Consider the following 17,734-nt stretch of genomic DNA (forward strand, 5'->3'; position numbering starts at 1 on the left):
TGAATTGGGAGTTGTGGTGTTAAGGGAGGAAGGCAACGATGCGGGGCTGGGGCAGCCACTGTGGCGATGGTTGTGCAAATATCATGTACTGTTAGGGAGAAGGGAGACCCTAGTTGTGCTTATCGAGTCACAATCAAATACCTGTGATGAGGTGTTGGTTGTCCACGCGGCAGATCGCGAGCAATGCGTTGTGGCGTCACGCACAGGGAGGTGCAGTAGTCGTGACAAGGAATATTTAGGTTGATTGAAAACATAGGGATGAAAAAAAATAATGATTTTTTTTTAAAAATGAGTGGTGCTGAAGTCCACCCTAGCCAGGTGTGGCTCAGCCCCTTGTGAGCGATATCACTTTTTATTCCAATAAACTGATAAAAGGAAGTCAAATAATTCTCACTTAATGATAAGTGCGCGCTCTCGAGGAAAGGAAGCAATGGATGCGTGACAATGATGCTAGTGTGCGCTATAGTACTATTAATATGAGGTAAAAGGTGATTCGATCACTCTCAGTATCTCCGCCAACCCGGTCCTAGGCTAACACAGAGGAGATAAATCACGGATAAGTACTAGCCATTAGTGAAAGTGGCCAAGGCATGGGGGAAAACATGCTCGGACATGTCGAGTTTCAACCCTAAGATCTTATGTGGTAACATCTCATGTCTTAACCACCGCACCGCCCTGAGGGGACTAGAGTATTATTAATATGCACGGTATAAATTATCTTACTATTTTATTAAGAATCTCCCCTCTTTACTAACTAATTTTGGTTAAACCCAAAATGAAAGTACGTTAATGTCCTTTTTGCTATTCATACCGAAAATAATTCTAAGGTTTATTAGTAATTTCCACAAATACATTAATCAATGATCCATAGTTCGAGACTCAATTGTGACGTATTATTGAGAATTTTTCTCATTAATCAATTAGAAATCTAGAGTTCTCTTTAGTCTCATATCTTAGAATAGACAAACACTACATGCAGAGAAGCTTTTATAAATACCATGTGTCAATGATATTAAAAAACATACTTTTCTTAGCTTTTTGACTAATATAAGGTATAATATTAAATTAATTTTTTTATAAGGGGGAGTCTATTACAGTAGCTTACTGCTGGAATTCTCGAGCGACACCTTAGCATTGCACTATTGCATGGGTCTAACGCACTCTTGCCTAATTTATAAATGGTCTTTTGGTTAAAATTAAGTGTAGTATTTATTCTTATCAATTTAATATCTGACATAATAAATTAAATTATTTTTTTATAAAATAGAGTATGCTACTCGCACGCGTTCATGTATTATATTACACGCGTAAAGTAAGACAGAGCCACGTATAGCTTTGGTGGGGTAGTTATCCTACCTCAATTTTTTGTAGCACTTAGAGATGTATATAATTATAAAAAATATTAGAATCTTTCCTCACTAAAAAAAAAATAAAAATAGAGTCAATTCTCAAAAATTAAAACTATTTTTATAGGCTCAATTTCCCCTTAAAAAAAAAACAAATCCGTTTCAACTTATTACGACGATAACGCCTTTAGGCAATCAAAGGATGGGATCAAGGGATTCCACCAATGCTCGTCGGTATGCAGCAAAATTCTACATGATTTTCCCCCCATTTTTTGTTTTTTTTTTTCGATTCATAATCTGCGCTTCTTATTGTGTTGGTCGTGTGGCCTTTAAACCGTAGGTGGCAAGCGTACATTGAAGCTTCCTCCCGAGCTTGGTTATGGGGCGAGAGGAGCAGGGTGCAGAGGAGGTAAGCTTTCCTTCACTGTTTTCAGATCGTCACCACATCTCCGCCACTTCACAGTTCATCTTATGTCAATATTTGATGTCAACTAACTCAATGCTGCTGCTTTATATTGATCAGGCTCTTGCATTATTCCTCCGGATTCAACTCTTCTGTTCGATATAGAATTCATTGGGTAGGCAAGAACCAGAGACCTACAGAGTCTTTTTCTCGCAAAAGGAACCAACAGACGAGATACAATTACTTAAACAAGAGGGAACCAAGGCCTACAATTAATTACAATTATGCAGTACCGATTTCCTACTGTAAACGACCTTTATCAATTCAAAATCTGTAAAGGAACTCTCTTAGTCCCACATCGTTAAATTCTTATTGCATCACGCGACTATATGGGTTGTCGTTTCTTCCTTTAACGCCGAGCTGGGCAGCGCCAGTTTGTGACCCGAGCGGGGGCATTGAGTGATTTGGATGATGGGGATGAGTTCTGAGGCGTGAATCCAATGTATAATTGTTGGCATGCCCGTTCCAAGTTTACAGTAAATCGGTAAAATCGGATGAAGATCTGGTTCTCCCGGTTCATAGTGCGGAGGGCACCGGCTCAGGCTGGTTTCACAGAGCAAGTACACCCGCCCGCTTTCAACGGTGGAAGGATAACAGGTCGATGTACACGGGATTTGCAGTACCCCTCACAGCCTCTTCCATCAAACAAATCACTTTTACCTTTTTGGTTTTTAATCTTTTTGTTTTTAATGGTAAAATTATTCCTTGGAACAACTTTCACATTGCGTTTTTTTAAATTTGTATCATCATTTACTTTGTCTCAAAACAATTATAATCCAAGATGTTTGTTGTCTCCTGCAAACATTTGCGTATCACATTTAGGTATTTTTATGCATAAAATGCTGATCTTTTAGCCCTTAATGTATTGTGGATAAGATAATTATATTGGTGCTCACTGATGAATCAGTCAATTAAATAGAATAGAGTTTGATGCTGTGAAGCTTCTGAAGGCAAGGGAATAAATTATACATCTACTTAACATTGGGAGTGAAAATAGCATGAGAGAAGAACTACTGATTACATTGTCTCCAAGAATCCAAAATAGATAAAAAGTCCAACCAAGATGCATGCCACATACAACTTTGAGACTAATCGTGATGAAATTTATAAAACATTAAACCTTCTTAATAAAAGATACCATGTGTATCATTACATAAGGTTCGTCTTTATGAATTTTTAAAAATAAATACAAGAAAAGAAATTAGAACATCATAGGAAGTAGAACACACCAAGTTTCACTGAAGTCATTCAATTGCTTATTTAATTGCAATGAACAATGCAACTCAAGAAATCATTTAACACTTCGAAATGTAGGTGCAGAACTCTGATGCTCTTATCAACTTGTTCTTGTAATTTTCTTTAAAAGAAACCAAGGGATGCATAACTAGTACATATAGCATATAGGCATCCAAGTTGAAGTAATAACTAAAAAAAATAAATCAAATATTTGAAGTAATAACTAAAAGCAAGTTAAAACCCAAATTAACACTTCTAAATGCAATTGCTTATTTCTACTAACCGAAGCAACATGATATTCAACAAATATTATCTACTATCCAACTAGTAATAGTAAAACTAGTAATACTGTTTGTATTGTAGGAAAAATCCTATGAGACTGAAATCCATGATTTCCAACAAGGTTTGATGGACCTAAAAACGATGGTTGACCCAACACCTATCATACATGGTATAAACACATGGTACGAACAACTAAATAAGTACACATGATATAAACAACTAGTCAAGTACTAATAAATATGTATGATAACAGTTTACAAGCATACCTCCTATAGTTTGGAGATGTCCTGCCGTTGTTTGGTCCCAAAGCCCAAAAAGTCACATCAAGGAGTCAAATTACAAAAAAAAAAAAATCGAAATACTGAAAATAGGCATCGTAAAACTTCACTCTGATACTACTAAATTGGTATCAGATTAACTTGAAAATTCAGAACACGAAAAACAATAGACATCGTATACCTGTCTGATACCACTAAATTGGTATCAGTTTAACTTGACAAATCGTAAATCACAACAAGATCGAAATCCCAAAAACACACAACCCAATATCTGACTTGAACTTGGCTCTGATACCAAAAATTACCACGCCCCCAGAGGAGTCCTTACAGTATGACTTTGGTGGAGATATCTAAATCTTTTCGATCCTTACAATATGCTACTCGCACGTGTTCATGTATTATATTACATATGCAAAGTGGGACAGAGCCACGTATAGCTTTGGTGGGGTAATTGTCCCACCTCAATTTTTTTGTAACCCTTAGAGGTGTATACAATTATAAAAAATATTAGACTCTTGCCTCACTAAAAAAAATAAAAGTAGGGGCAATCCTCAAAAATTAAAACTATTTTTATAGACCAATTCTTCTTCCCCAAATCTCTCCCTACATTAGCCCACCTGATATAAGGGGTCTAGCTCACGCAACGCGTGTGCACAATTGCTACTGATCCTCCGTAATTTACTTTTATTTTAGAGAGTGTGATGTTGTTTTGATGGAGAGCTAGCGTGATAATCTCACATTAATAATAAAAAAAAAGATAATCTCAGTTAGTCTCATTGACTATTCCTAGGGATGACTGACCCGACCTCATAGAATTTTTTTATCAACCACCAGGGTAAATCGGGAAGCGCATGCGGTGGGCAGTTCAGAAATCCAGCATCCTTTTATTGACACCTCATTTGGAGAAAACATTCTTGTAAATACATCATAACTAGGGATCGAACTATAGATACTTGGGAGATAATCTAAATATCCTACCATGATACCATAGTCCCGGGACAATAATCTCACCTTAATGCTTTAATAATATGTAATCAAACAATATTTAAGCCTCAACAAAATTGTGACAAAGATATATAAAATAATATTTATGATTTATCCATAATTTCACCTTTTTTATAAACAATAAATAGGCAATTAACCAAATGAACCAAAAGAAAAAAAAAATCCTATGGGTAGGATGACCTATAAGCATATAGGGTGGGGTAGGACAAACCCAAGTTTGACATATATGCCTATGGGTAGTGTCGAATCATACCCAAGCTACCATGAGATTAAGTTTAGTATTTTCCTGGAAGTCAAGTTTAACACACTATTTACATATATAAAATATTTTCTATTATTATCAAATTATTTTAAGAATAATTTAAGATTTTTAATATTAATAAAGAAACTAGGTCCAGACCGAACATCACATTAGATAATTCAATTCAAGACCAAATGATATTATTAGATATACTCAAACCCCTGCAACATTGATGAATAGCCCTTAAAATTTAACAAATAAACATATTTGTCACGAGCCAATTTGCTCCAAGAAAATGGGAAAAACTTAAATAATTTGTTACCTATAATTTATATTGGTAGAAATTTAAAAAAAAATCCCTTAATTATGATTTTCATCGGAAGAGCATCTCATTTTAATAAAATTATGAAAATAATATTCCATCTATAATTTTTTATTTAAAATATCACTTTAGAGTTGCTTTAATTACAATTACTTTTGATGTAGTTCATATTTTTATAATTAGATTGACTGAGAATAAGAAGAATATTGGATATAAAAAATAAAAAATGTGATTTTTATTTTGATATTTTATAAAGTGAGGTTTTTTTTTTTGATTTTTTGTTATTTATATTTGCTAGGGAAATTTGCAATAAATAAATAAACACACACCAATCTAAATTGGGCCGGCAAGCGCTCCCACGGCCCAAAGTCCACAATGGCATTAAAGTAAGTCTAGCTAAGGGCTCATTTGATCTGCCACGTCTTAAGATGTGTATAAATTCACCTCATTAGGGTTTCCACCTTGTCAACGACGGCGCAGCAGAGCAGCGGCAGCCATGGTTCTCAAGTACGATTTTTTATTCTCCCGTATTTCTTCTTTCTTCGATCCATTAGATTGCCTCTCTAGCTCTTGATCAGCAATCTCGGTTAACGGGAACGTCAAATGTCTTTCTTTTTTATTGTTTCTTAGGAATTTCGTTAGATCTGCAGTTCCATTTTGTTTGTGTCATTTTAAGTTCTTGTGGTTGATTTTATTTGTATACGAAGAGTTAACATTGATTATCTCGCTTTTTATTTGTTGTAGCGTGGGATTTCGAATATTTATCGTGATGATGGCCATGGTTTTTGTGATAGTTCAATTCTGAATGAAAGTTTGAAAAAAAAATTGCACCTTTTCTTTTTGTCTCCAGAGACTCTGATTTGCATGTATGCCTGAGAAAATGAATGATGCTCCAACAGGACTTCTTCCCTCGTGAAAATTCGTGATGTTAGACCAAAATCTTTTATTTTGATGACAAGGAAGAACTCTTGAAAATAAAAACTCGAGTTTTTTTTCCTTTTTTGTTGATAATTCTTAATTTGTTAGTTTTGTTTGCGTGAAGCAGTTATTCTGTTGGAACTTGTATTAAAGTTTAGAAGTGTTATTATCATATTGATTTGCTTTTGTATTCTGATGAAAGACACGTACAGTGGTCAGAGTTCTCCTAAAAGGATATTTATTGACCTTTTGGCGAAGAAAGAAATAAAACATGTGCCATTTGCATTCATGATACTTCAGCATTTCACATTTTATTACTGTATTTCTGTTTCTTGTTTGTGCCTTTATAACATGAAACATCTCAGTGTATCTATTATGTGAAATTTTCTGAAATACTCATGGTTTCTTCTGTCTGATCCATGCATAGAACTGAACTCTGCCGCTTCAGTGGTACCAAGATATATCCTGGAAAGGGTATTCGATTTGTGCGTTCAGATTCTCAGGTAATTTGTATTTTCAGTGATGACTCCCTACTACTGAACCATATATTAAAGTTCACAAATTTACATTATAAATGGATAAATTTTCATTTAATTGTCAACCTTTCCTAATTGCTAGCCTTTGTTCAATTGCCTTATTTGTTTTTCTTGAATTCTTATGAAATTAATCCATCTGCTCAAGTATGGTTGTGAAAACTGAATTGCTGATTACAAACTAGTATTCACATGGATGATAATGAAAATTTTCCTCAACTTATATCTACTTGTTCTTTTAGGTCTTTCTTTTTTTCAATTCAAAATGCAAGAGGTACTTTCACAACCGTCTCAAGCCTGCAAAGCTCACCTGGACAGCAATGTACCGAAAGCAGCATAAGAAGGTGATTTTACATATTTTGTATTCACATGATACACATGCTCTTGCAAAAGGTTATTTGTTGATCATTACTTTCTATGTATTAGGATATTGATGCTGCGGCTGTGAAGAAGAAGCGCCGAACTACTAAAAAGCCTTATTCTAGATCGATTGTTGGTGCCACTTTAGATGTGATTCAAAAGAAAAGATCTGAGAAGCCAGAAGTAAGAAATGCTGCTAGGGAAGCTGCACTTCGGTATGTACATCTCATCACCATTTTTTTCTGCTAAGCTCTGGGGGTTTCTATTCCTTGTTAGAGATCACAGGAGGCATGGTTTACCTTTCTAATTTTCTATTTTCGTTGCTGTACTTGCAATTTGCAGCTTCAAAACTGCACCTAATTACGTCTTGTTTGGGTAGTGGAAAAATTGAAATAGCGAATTTGGACCCCCAAAAACTCCCAACCACCAAAATTGAACTCCTAAAAATAAATACAACTTGTAACTCTTTGTAGCTGATATTGAAGAAATGTACAAAGGAACATACTTATAAAACTACTTATAATTAAAATAATCAGCAAGTCAGGTTATAAATACAACTTATATTATGGATCATATTATATATATTTATAGTTCATTTTATTTTATTAATATTTAATTTATTTATATAATTTTTACTAAAATATAATATTATAATATTTAAGTTTTAGCTTAGGTATAATATTTAAGTTACAGCTTAGTATATTCTGCATCATTTTGACCACTATGGTCTAGGGCTAAGTAGTTAGCTATTGAGGGCATTGTATATGTAGAAATTTGAAGCTGAATGCTTAAGGTTTCATAGTTCATGTCTGAGCCCAAAGTTTTGATAAAAGCTACACACTGTCAGATATTGCTATTAAAATACAAAAACATTCTTGATTCAGGTGACGTTGTAACAGGAACATCTATATACATGAATGCACCACAATTTCTCAAAATAAGAAAATTGATTTGTGGATAAATCACTGATCCTACATTTTAGTGCATTCAGTTTGTTTGACCTATCTTTTATTCATGTACATTTTAGTCAGGCTTCAACATATTTGCGACTGTAGTTAGCTTTGGTTTAGCTCCTGAAAGTAGTAGACGAGCTAATGCTCCAGATTGTACAATATTAAGACTATGCTGTTCCTGATATTTCGTTTGTTCTAGAGGTGGTTTTTGTTGTCGTGTAAGTTGACGAAATAACTCACTTGCAGTGAAATCAAAGAGCGAATCAAGAAAACCAAGGATGAGAAGAAGGCAAAGAAGGCCGAGTCGGTTGCCAAGACCCAGAAGACTCAGACAAGAACTGCAGCAAAAGGAGCTGCACCGAAAGGTCCGAAGCTTGGGGGTGGCGGAGGAAAGCGCTGAAGCCCATTTCTACCATTCTTCCAATTTAGTTTCAGTAGATCTTGTCGTATTTGACTGCATTGCTCTTGTGTTCCATTTTTAGCATTTCAATTGACTCCTTTTAAGTTAAATTTTCAGTCAGTCAGTTTTGAATCAAATTGTATCAGAAGTCAGAAGCCCTGCAATTTATAATTATTGCAATTATCACTATTTTTTTGCGAGTATGTTTATGTTCATTTGATTGTTTTTTTTACATATATAATTATGATATTTTTAATATTATTTGTTATGTAAAGTAGGAGTGTAGTCTCTTTCTAATTCTGCTTTGCTATATTAAACATAATCGTCTACATTATTTTTGTATAATTAGAATATGCATAATATTATGAAAGGATTAATTAGCACAATTTATGAGAATTATGGTAGATTATTGAAGGCCAGAATTTGAAATCGGTGTGATTTTCTTATCTGTTGGAAAAATAACAAAACAATTTAAGAAAATGAAAAAATTAAGTAAATTGTTTGAAAAATTAAATTTCTCATAATAAGTAGAGGTGGAAAACGTATTGGGCTTCGATTTCGCAGAAATTGATTGAAAATGAAGTTTCCTGCTTCAGTCTGATAACGACCATTCAGGAATAATAAAATAAATCTCGTCGCCAATTTTTTTTCATTTCTATTTTTTTTTGCAGGTAAAATTAAAATAATGCCACTTTTCTTTTTACAAAATCATCAAAGGACTTACCTTTTTAATTTATTATTAAAAAAGCCTTATCTCCAATAGATATTTTTACTAATTTTATTCTTTTTTTACACCTAATAACTCTTTTTTTTTTCAAAATTAAATTTTCCTCGTGAAACTTTCTCATATTTGTCTAATAAGTCAAATCGATAAACTCGTACACTTTTATCCCCTTGAACCAAATAACACTGAAATACTCAACCCAATCCTATAAAATTACTATGAGTAATATATAAAAAATATTAAATATATATTTATTTTTAAAATTTATCACGTAAATAATTAATTTAAAATCAATAATTTTTTTTAAACTTAACTAAATATTTAAAAATTATATAATAATTTTGATCTAAAACAGAAACATGATCATTTTTAAATCACTTTATAAGAAATGTTAGTTGTGTTTATTTCATGTTTAGTTTCAAGAATATGTTTACAATCAATTAGTGTTAATCTTAGTTTCTTTCTAATCTTAATTAAATTTCTTGCATTGATATCTTATTGTTTATTTATAATTATAGTCAGTATTTATTAAAAAAAATCATTCCCCTATTTGATCCATTAAAAAAGTACTGTCCACTACATTAAACTCCTAAGATCTAAAAAAAAAAAATTAGATCATATTATCTATTGTACTCAATCTTAACTTATATTTTACAAAAAATTATTTTCATGACTCAAACTCATGACCACAAAGTCACACGACATCAGCTAATGGGTACTTCAAGGGAGCTTACAATTTCCAAATTTACTATCCTGTGATCCAATGATTCCCAAGTTTGAATCCCGAATCGGAAGGATCATTCAACTTCACCAGCAAGATAGTTTGTGTGCTCCTAGCGAAGCCGAATTAAGCTTTCGCGAATTTGTTCTCTTTTCTCATAATGCTTTTAGCAAACATTTTTCAAAAGAGAAGATTATTTTCCCAAAGGAATTCCTTATCACATTCCACATATGATTTCTGGTTCAATAAGCTCCAAGATAAAGTGAATGGGGGTGAGGGCTTTTGTAGGGATTTAGTTCTTGCATCCACCAACAAAAATTTTACATCTCGATCGTCACGAAGAAAACTAGATTCTCTCTTCAGAATCTGTTTGACATTTTAACAGTATGATTTTCTTTTCCATGACTTTTCCGTCCAGAAGAAGAATAAAATGCAAAACGCCCTAAATTTCCAAGGGCTAATTGAGCATGGTCATAAAACAGTGATTTTGGTGAAGGACTCTTAAAGGATGGACAATTAACCGAAAAAGAATAGCCCCATAGGTGGGTCCCTCTCTCCACCTACAGTCAACCCATTGACTTGGACTAGATACGGTGACTTTCACGACGCGCGACACAGGCTTCAGAATCCCCCACTCGATGCTGGTTGGATGACCAGGAAGGACCCACACCAAGAGGCCAATCTCTACAGCCCACTGACGTTACATGAAAAATGGAACACTCAGTGGAGGCCGCGAGACAGCAAAGGTGGAGGTGCCCATCCCACTCCCATCACGACACACTTTAGGGCTTATCTAAAAGCTTCTGAGATGTCTAAGATTTTTTTTTGGAAAAAGAGGCCAACAATATTTTTCCTGTCCTTGAAGTTATCGCAAAAACAGGTAGGTTTTCAGCTTTAGATGACACAAAAGAAAAGGACAAGAGCTGATAGCTACCTGGTTTGGAGAAGACCACAAGACACGGCTTTGATCCAGAAAAGATATCCAATTGAGACCTGCAACTTCAAGCTCCACTCCTGAAACAGGTAAGAAGAAGCAGAATAGTAGAATCTGAACTCAAAAGGGACTTGTTAATTTCTTACAGCAAGTTGATGGGAAAAAAAAAGTAATATTTATTTCAACTAATGATTGCTTAGCAGCTGCAGAGATTGAGCTAGGGAATGTGGTTTCTTGCAATTATGTTCATCCAAAAAGGAAAGTCACACTGTGTTAGGCAAGCCGCCACATCATGGCCTGTCGACACATTACAGAGACCATTTTGTCCTGTTCCTGGTGAACTCTGCAGAACTTTTTCAATCGAGGCAGTGCAGAAAAGAAAAACCATATGACAAATGCTCGGAGAAGGTTAAAGTTAAACCAATAATTTTGTGGTTGGAGAGTGTCTCATGTCATAACCAAATGGAGGCCAAGTAGCTGATATATCAAAAGAGGAAGTCAAGTTGTGTATGATGATGATCATCTTCTAGTGGGAAGAAGGCCTAAAGAGAGAGCAACAGAACAAAAAAAAGTAGTGCACGATTCTTGCTTTGAAGAAATTAGAAGCAAGAGAGATGTACCAGGTAGAGTAATCTGGCCAGTTCCATGACAGCTCCCCTCCCACCTATGAAACGCCATGTCTTCCATCCTCAAATACCTCAGAAGCCCACGCAGGGTGCCCGGAAGAGATAAAGAAAGCCACAGTAAAGAACAAGGAGGGGAGGCTAGCTCGCAGATGCAGACTTGTTGCATCAAGGATGGATGCACTCATATTTGCTTACCCATGCGTTTGCTTGGCTTGGTTGAGTGCCGCAACGGTAAGCGGGAAGCAAGAGCCACCAGCACAAGGATCACACGCTTGAATTTTGTGAAGTCGACGGCAAATTCAGTCTTCCCAAACACCCACTTCACCGACCATGAGTCCCTGCCTTCTCTTCCTGAAGTCTTCTCCAATTTCATGGCAATTTATCCACAGTATGGCGAGACACAACAAGTAGACCACTACAGGAACAGTGAATATTACCACCTACATAGCCATGTCTGCTTTGACTATTATGGATTTAGCCTCTTCTCTCATGCTCAAATGCATTCATCCCTAGCATCTTCATCCACTGATCCCCTGGTATCAGGCCTCCTTCAGCCTCCTTTCTTCAACATCTCCTACAAATCAGCAAGCTTGAAATCTCAAGTGCAGTCTAATGACCAAAACAATGTCCTGGAATCTGCAATTAGGAAAAGAATTATGCATTTCCTCAACATATTGGATGGTGAATATAGCATGGTCTGCACTGCCAACAGAACTACGGCTTTCAGATTGTTGGCAGAATCATACCCTTTCCAGGCCACCAAGGGGCTACTAAGTGTCTATGATTACGAAAGCGAGGCCATGACTGCAATGACAGAAAGTGCCCAGAGGAAGGGAGCCAAGGTCATGACAGCTAGCTTTTCTTGGCCTAGCCTCAGGATTCATTCTGATAGATTGATGGAGAAGTTGAGAAAGAGGAGAAGGAAAAGAAGAGGACTCTTTGTCTTTCCACTTCAATCCAGGATCACTGGGGCAAGGTATCCTTATATATGGATGTCTGTTGCAAAACAATATGGTTGGCAAGTAGTTCTTGATGCATGCGGATTGGGGCCAAAGGACCTCGATACTCTTGGGCTTTCATTGATCCAACCAGACTTCATCATCTGCTCTTTCTTCAAAGTATTTGGTGAGAATCCATCTGGTTTTGCAGGATTGTTTGTGAAGAATTCCAGCATTGGATCCTTGGAGTCATCAACCATTGCCAGGAGCATCGGAATTGTGAGCATAGTCCCAGCAAGAAAGCTTTCACAGTTAACTGATGACTACTCAGGCACAGATATGGATGCTCATTCGTCCAAAAACCAATTTGAAGAAGATGACATAGAGACCAACAGTTCATTCTCAGGACCAATACCTGGGCAGATTTACAGTGGCTCACTTACCATGGATAATATGGTTGGAGATAGTGCTTCTGGAGAAAAGCAAAAGCAAGTTAGGATATCCGAACAGGGAGAAAGTTCCAAAGTGCAGCAGGAGAAGGAAGAATCATCATATGGTATCGGAGAAATAGAATGTGAATATTCTGAGCAAGCAGAGAATATCAAAGCCAACTCTGGAGCAGACCAGGGCTTGGAGTTCTTGTGCAGAGGATTAGACCATGCAGATTCTCTAGGTTTGTTGCTCATCAGCACCAGATTGAGATGCATCACCAACTGGTTAGTTACTGCTTTGATGAAACTACGGCATCCTCACTCAGATAGTGTTCATTCCCTGGTTAGGATCTATGGTCCACGGATAAAATTTGACAGGGGACCTGCCTTAGCTTTCAATGTATTCGACTGGAAAGGGGAGAAGATTGAGCCTGTGTTGGTACAAAAGCTTGCAGATAGAAGCAATGTTTCTCTTGGTTGTGGTTTCCTAAACAATATCTGCTTCTCAAACAAATACGAAGATGACAAAAATAGAGTGCTGGAGAGGAGAGACTGTGAAAGAGCACTTGCACGAAACAAAAACAAGGAAAACATTGATATGGGAATAACTGTCATACATGCTTCCCTTGGTTTCCTTACTAACTTTGAGGATGCTTACAGGCTTTGGACGTTTGTTGCTAAGTTTCTGGATGCAGACTTTGTTGAGAAGGAAAGATGGAGGTATATGGCTTTGAATCAGAAAATGATTGAGGTCTAATATGATTTACTTGAATTTTCTGGAGTTGATGCTTTCTGGTTGAATTTCCATGGGGAACTGAAGATATATAGTTCCCTCTGCTACATGTTGATACAATAGTATCTTTTGTATGAATGAACAGCATCAACCATTCATTCTTTTTACTTTTTATCGATTCAAAGTTTGCAAGTGTGAATTAGTATTACTATTTATGGGATCAAATCATATAAATTCCTCAAGCCAATTTTTACACGCAATTTGTTCTACTATGATCATAAACTTGGTCAATGTATTCATGTTGACAAGAATGAAAGTTACATGGAAACACAACAATGCAATTTAGATCTTGTAGTGTTAAGTTTTGTTCCTCTGAAAAATGAAATTCTATTGACGATAATTAAGTGACTATGAGAATAAGACAAGTTGTCATTGTTAAAGTAATACAAGAACATGATTATTTTATTCCCTATTGAATGTTCAAATATAAATCAGATTCCAATACTGAATACTGTAGAGATATTCCTAGTAAGAAGTCACTAGTCATGGCACTTATGGCCTGTAGAATGTAAATTTTGAGAGAAAAACCAACATGAATGGAAATATTAATCAGAAACAAAGGTCACAAATAACAGCATACAATCATATCAAAGGGAACCAAATAATCAGAAACCAAAGCAGAAATTAAAACAAATGGCCATCGAAGTAGGTGCAAGGAAAAAAATACAAATGGATACGAACCCACGTCTCCCATGTTCCTCAGAACTTCGAAACCACTGGTCTCTACGCCAAAAGAAAAGATAAAAAGATAAAACCATCTACAAATATTTAATCGATGAACAGAAATAAATGTAGTTGTTCTAAACAATGCCTCAAAGAATGTAAAATAATTATGTTCTAAATCCACACCTAATTTTTTACTTAAACCTGTTGGAAAGAAGGGATGGAATACATGAAGGCAAAACTATGTATAGCTTAATTAAAAGAATTACTGAAATGTGAACTCACCGACTGCAATTAAATGGTTAAAAACAAATTACTAATGAATAAGTAAACAGCTCAATAAGTTAACAATTTGAAGATATTTGGCAAGAATTACATGCACTGGCGACCGGATAGCTGGGAGCTCAAAATATGACTGTTGCATGTTTTCCCAGTAATGTATGGACACACATTATTGTACAATGAAGCCTTTTTCAAGTAGGTTTGATCCAAATATCCTATTTTCGAGGAAAAATATTGAAGAATTAGAAGTTAGGTGTGTAGACATTAATATATGCCATTGTTGAAGCTTCCAAGTGTTGATAGAAACAATTGCCAATGCCAAGTCAAGTCAAGCATTGCCATAGCATTATAAAATGCTAGCAGTACAAGCTCACCAGCAAGCTAATTTGCAGACCCAACAAACATAGCAATCTAATCATACCGCTAGCAAGCAATAGCAATCCGTGCCATAAGTAAAAAAGCAAATTTAATGAATGATGGCACAACTTTGAGTGCAGTAGGAGGTAATTCACTGTTCCCTCATTTTTTCCATTAAAATAAATTCTCCCAAAGAGGGATGTTAATACAAAAAGAAAAAAAAAGTTCATTTCTTACATTTCTTTATTGCTTTTGTAATTTCATCATTTTGCAATGCCGACGACTCTTTTAGAGGTACGGCGATCATAGTGGAAATGAAGGACAAACACTTAAAATCTAAGAGGAGCAAAAGGATGGAACGATTGTTATATATTTTATTAATCTCCTAAATATATATACATACATCTTGACTCTTATAACTAATTTGCATCCCGGCTTACTTTCAAACATTTAATTTTTTTACCTCAAAAAAGGATGCTATTATTTAATCAATGCCTGGAAAGGGTTAGGATTGTTTCCTCTCTCTGATAACACCGGTGTTCTTTGCAATCCAAAAAAGTCAAAAAACATTTTTCTATTAATTTCTATAATGCTGTAAGCTTGTAAGTTTAACTTACTATCATGAGACTCATAAAGCTTTCTTCAACACATTACTAAACTAAACATGAGGATGCAATTGTCAATTCAATGCCACTTTAGTTGCCTTTAGTTCCTGTTTCAGCCCCAACTGTTTGTTATCAAAATAATCACGCCCTCAAGTGTTCATGGTTTGCAAGCAGAAGTACTGGCTAGTTGTAGATAGAAAACAGATTATTTCTGTAAAATACCGTAACAAAATAATAATAAAATAATAAGGTTTAATAGACGGATAACCTTAACAGAATTTTTAGAAATTTTCTGAGAATTTTTCGGAGCTCGTATGACGAGTTTAAGAGGATGAATTTATAGGCTTGGGAAAAAGCCTGTTTGGAATATCCATTTAGTGGGAGTTGATTGAGGAATAAACTTAGGTTTTGATTTCCCTAAACCTAAGTTCATATTATAAAAGCCTAATCTCCTCTTCTTGGATTACTTAGGTTTTCATGTGGGATTACTTTAGCACGCGCTATATTGGAGGCGGGTAACTTTAACTTATCTCTTTTGATATTGTCATTCTGATATGCGTAATAGGTTATAGCTAGTAGTAATGGTTATGTTTATATTTGCTTGGTATGTTGTCACTACTTGATACCGGTAGTATGCCCATATTGTTATCTGTTATGCATTTATGTTTATGCCTCTTGATTTTTGCCATGTGTATTTATGTTCATAGAAGTAGTGGCATACAATGCATTACCGGGTATAGGTCTAGCTACTAGATATACTTGGCATGTGTACCTAAATTTATTATCTGACATGTATACCTAGTTTTATTATCTGGCATGTATACCTAGATCCTTGTTATGGACACGGTTTTCCTTTTGGTACATATTATATGGAGGTTGATATTTTCAGGAGTTACATGCTTTAGTGTCATGCACCATTTGCATGATTCATGCTGAGTGGTTGTCGGCTCCTTTATAGTTGAGCACATCGCCAATTACATGATCTGTACACACAACCACTCCTGGGTTAGTGGTACATCAAGTAGGTGTGTGCAGTTTGCTCTGTCAGGGCTCCGCTGGTCCGCTGATGGGTAGTGTGACTGCAGCGTGATAACGGGCAGGGATCCCTCCTCTTGACTATAACACAGGGAGATGAGAGCTTAGGCTCCCCCACTATGTTTGGGGTAGGAGGATAGGTGTACTCCGACAGCATTCTGTCCACTCGGTCACTCAGGAGTAGTGAGCAGAGTGCACAGTTGTCATAGCCCTACCCACTCGACCTCACCATCGTGTGTGACGCGGCTGACTAGCGTCAGGGGTGACCATGTCATTTGCATCATATGCATGGATTGCATTTATTGCTTGTGATTGTTGCATTTTGGATGCTGTATTTTGGTGGTTGCATATGATTGACATGCATACAGGAGACATGAGGTATTTGGTCTGACGACCCTTGTATCCGGATAGGAGGTCCTGGTGAGTACAACTTCTTCTGTTGTTCAGTTTTGCATTTCCTGTGATTATTCAGAAGACTGTACTGTATGATTATTATTGATACTTATATCTTACTATGCATGTCTGCTCGATACCGCCGAGTTCTTGAACTCTCTCCGTTGATTATTTCCTATTTCAGGTTGAAGCCGTCAAGAGGTTCCAGTTGCTAGTCCCCACTCCATGTCGTGACGGTTTTCTATTTTTGGTCTTTTGTTTCTTGTTATGTGATATACATACTTCTAATGTGTGTTTCTGGCACTCGTGGATCTTATATCGAGATTTTGGTATGCTGCTCATGTTTTCCGCAGAGATAGTTTTCTGTTGTGGGTTGTGTTTTTCTCGCTGTAGTGGAGTAGGTTTGATATATATATATATATATATATAACTGCGTGGAATGTTTATTTAAATTATTACTTATGTTCTGACTGTGTTGGTCGAGGATTGAGAGGCCCTGAGGACTATGTACTTAGGATTTAGATTGTCACATGTACAGGGGAGATGCTGCCGGATTTTAGTTTGACAGGGACTCCTTTGAGGCGTGACAATTTCGACAGAAATTCAAGGCTACAATATTTATGCTTCACATTGCATTTGATTTTCTTTTATTCTTTTTTGAAAACGAAAAGGGTGTGCCTTGCTGCTTACCTCAGGAGCTTCATATTAAGAATATAGATGCATCTCCATAAACAGAGTACAAATACTAAACTAGGCCTTGAGCAAACCAGCCCTAAGAGAGTTCAAGCAAAACTAGCTACTAAATAGTAACTATCTCCTATTTTGGTACTACAAGATACACTTTTTGTGTGTGTGGTTGTGGTGGTGAGGATATGAGATGATAAAGAGCCCTAAT

At 35.9% G+C, this 17,734-nt stretch overlaps 2 protein-coding genes and 1 pseudogene across 2 annotated transcripts; all 3 read left to right on the forward strand.

Moving 5' to 3' along the window:
* Positions 1-1,021: 1,021 nt before the first annotated feature.
* On the forward strand, positions 1,022-1,166 carry LOC121968727 (annotated as a pseudogene).
* A 4,417-nt stretch (positions 1,167-5,583) lies between these two features.
* LOC121967373 (60S ribosomal protein L24-like) lies at positions 5,584-8,526 on the forward strand. The gene is made up of 5 exons (XM_042517539.1): positions 5,584-5,680; positions 6,519-6,594; positions 6,867-6,968; positions 7,051-7,199; positions 8,184-8,526. Exons 1-5 carry the CDS (start codon positions 5,670-5,672, stop codon positions 8,335-8,337), a joined length of 492 nt encoding a protein of 163 aa, XP_042373473.1. The 5' UTR covers positions 5,584-5,669; the 3' UTR covers positions 8,338-8,526.
* A 2,562-nt stretch (positions 8,527-11,088) lies between these two features.
* On the forward strand, positions 11,089-13,611 carry LOC121967374 (molybdenum cofactor sulfurase-like). Its single transcript, XM_042517540.1, has one exon. The coding sequence runs from the start codon at positions 11,393-11,395 to the stop codon at positions 13,466-13,468; it is 2,076 nt and encodes a 691-aa protein (XP_042373474.1). The 5' UTR covers positions 11,089-11,392; the 3' UTR covers positions 13,469-13,611.
* Positions 13,612-17,734: the final 4,123 nt, after the last annotated feature.

The sequence above is a fragment of the Zingiber officinale genome, chromosome 3B, assembly GCF_018446385.1.
Source record: "Zingiber officinale cultivar Zhangliang chromosome 3B, Zo_v1.1, whole genome shotgun sequence".
NCBI lineage: Eukaryota > Viridiplantae > Streptophyta > Magnoliopsida > Zingiberales > Zingiberaceae > Zingiber > Zingiber officinale.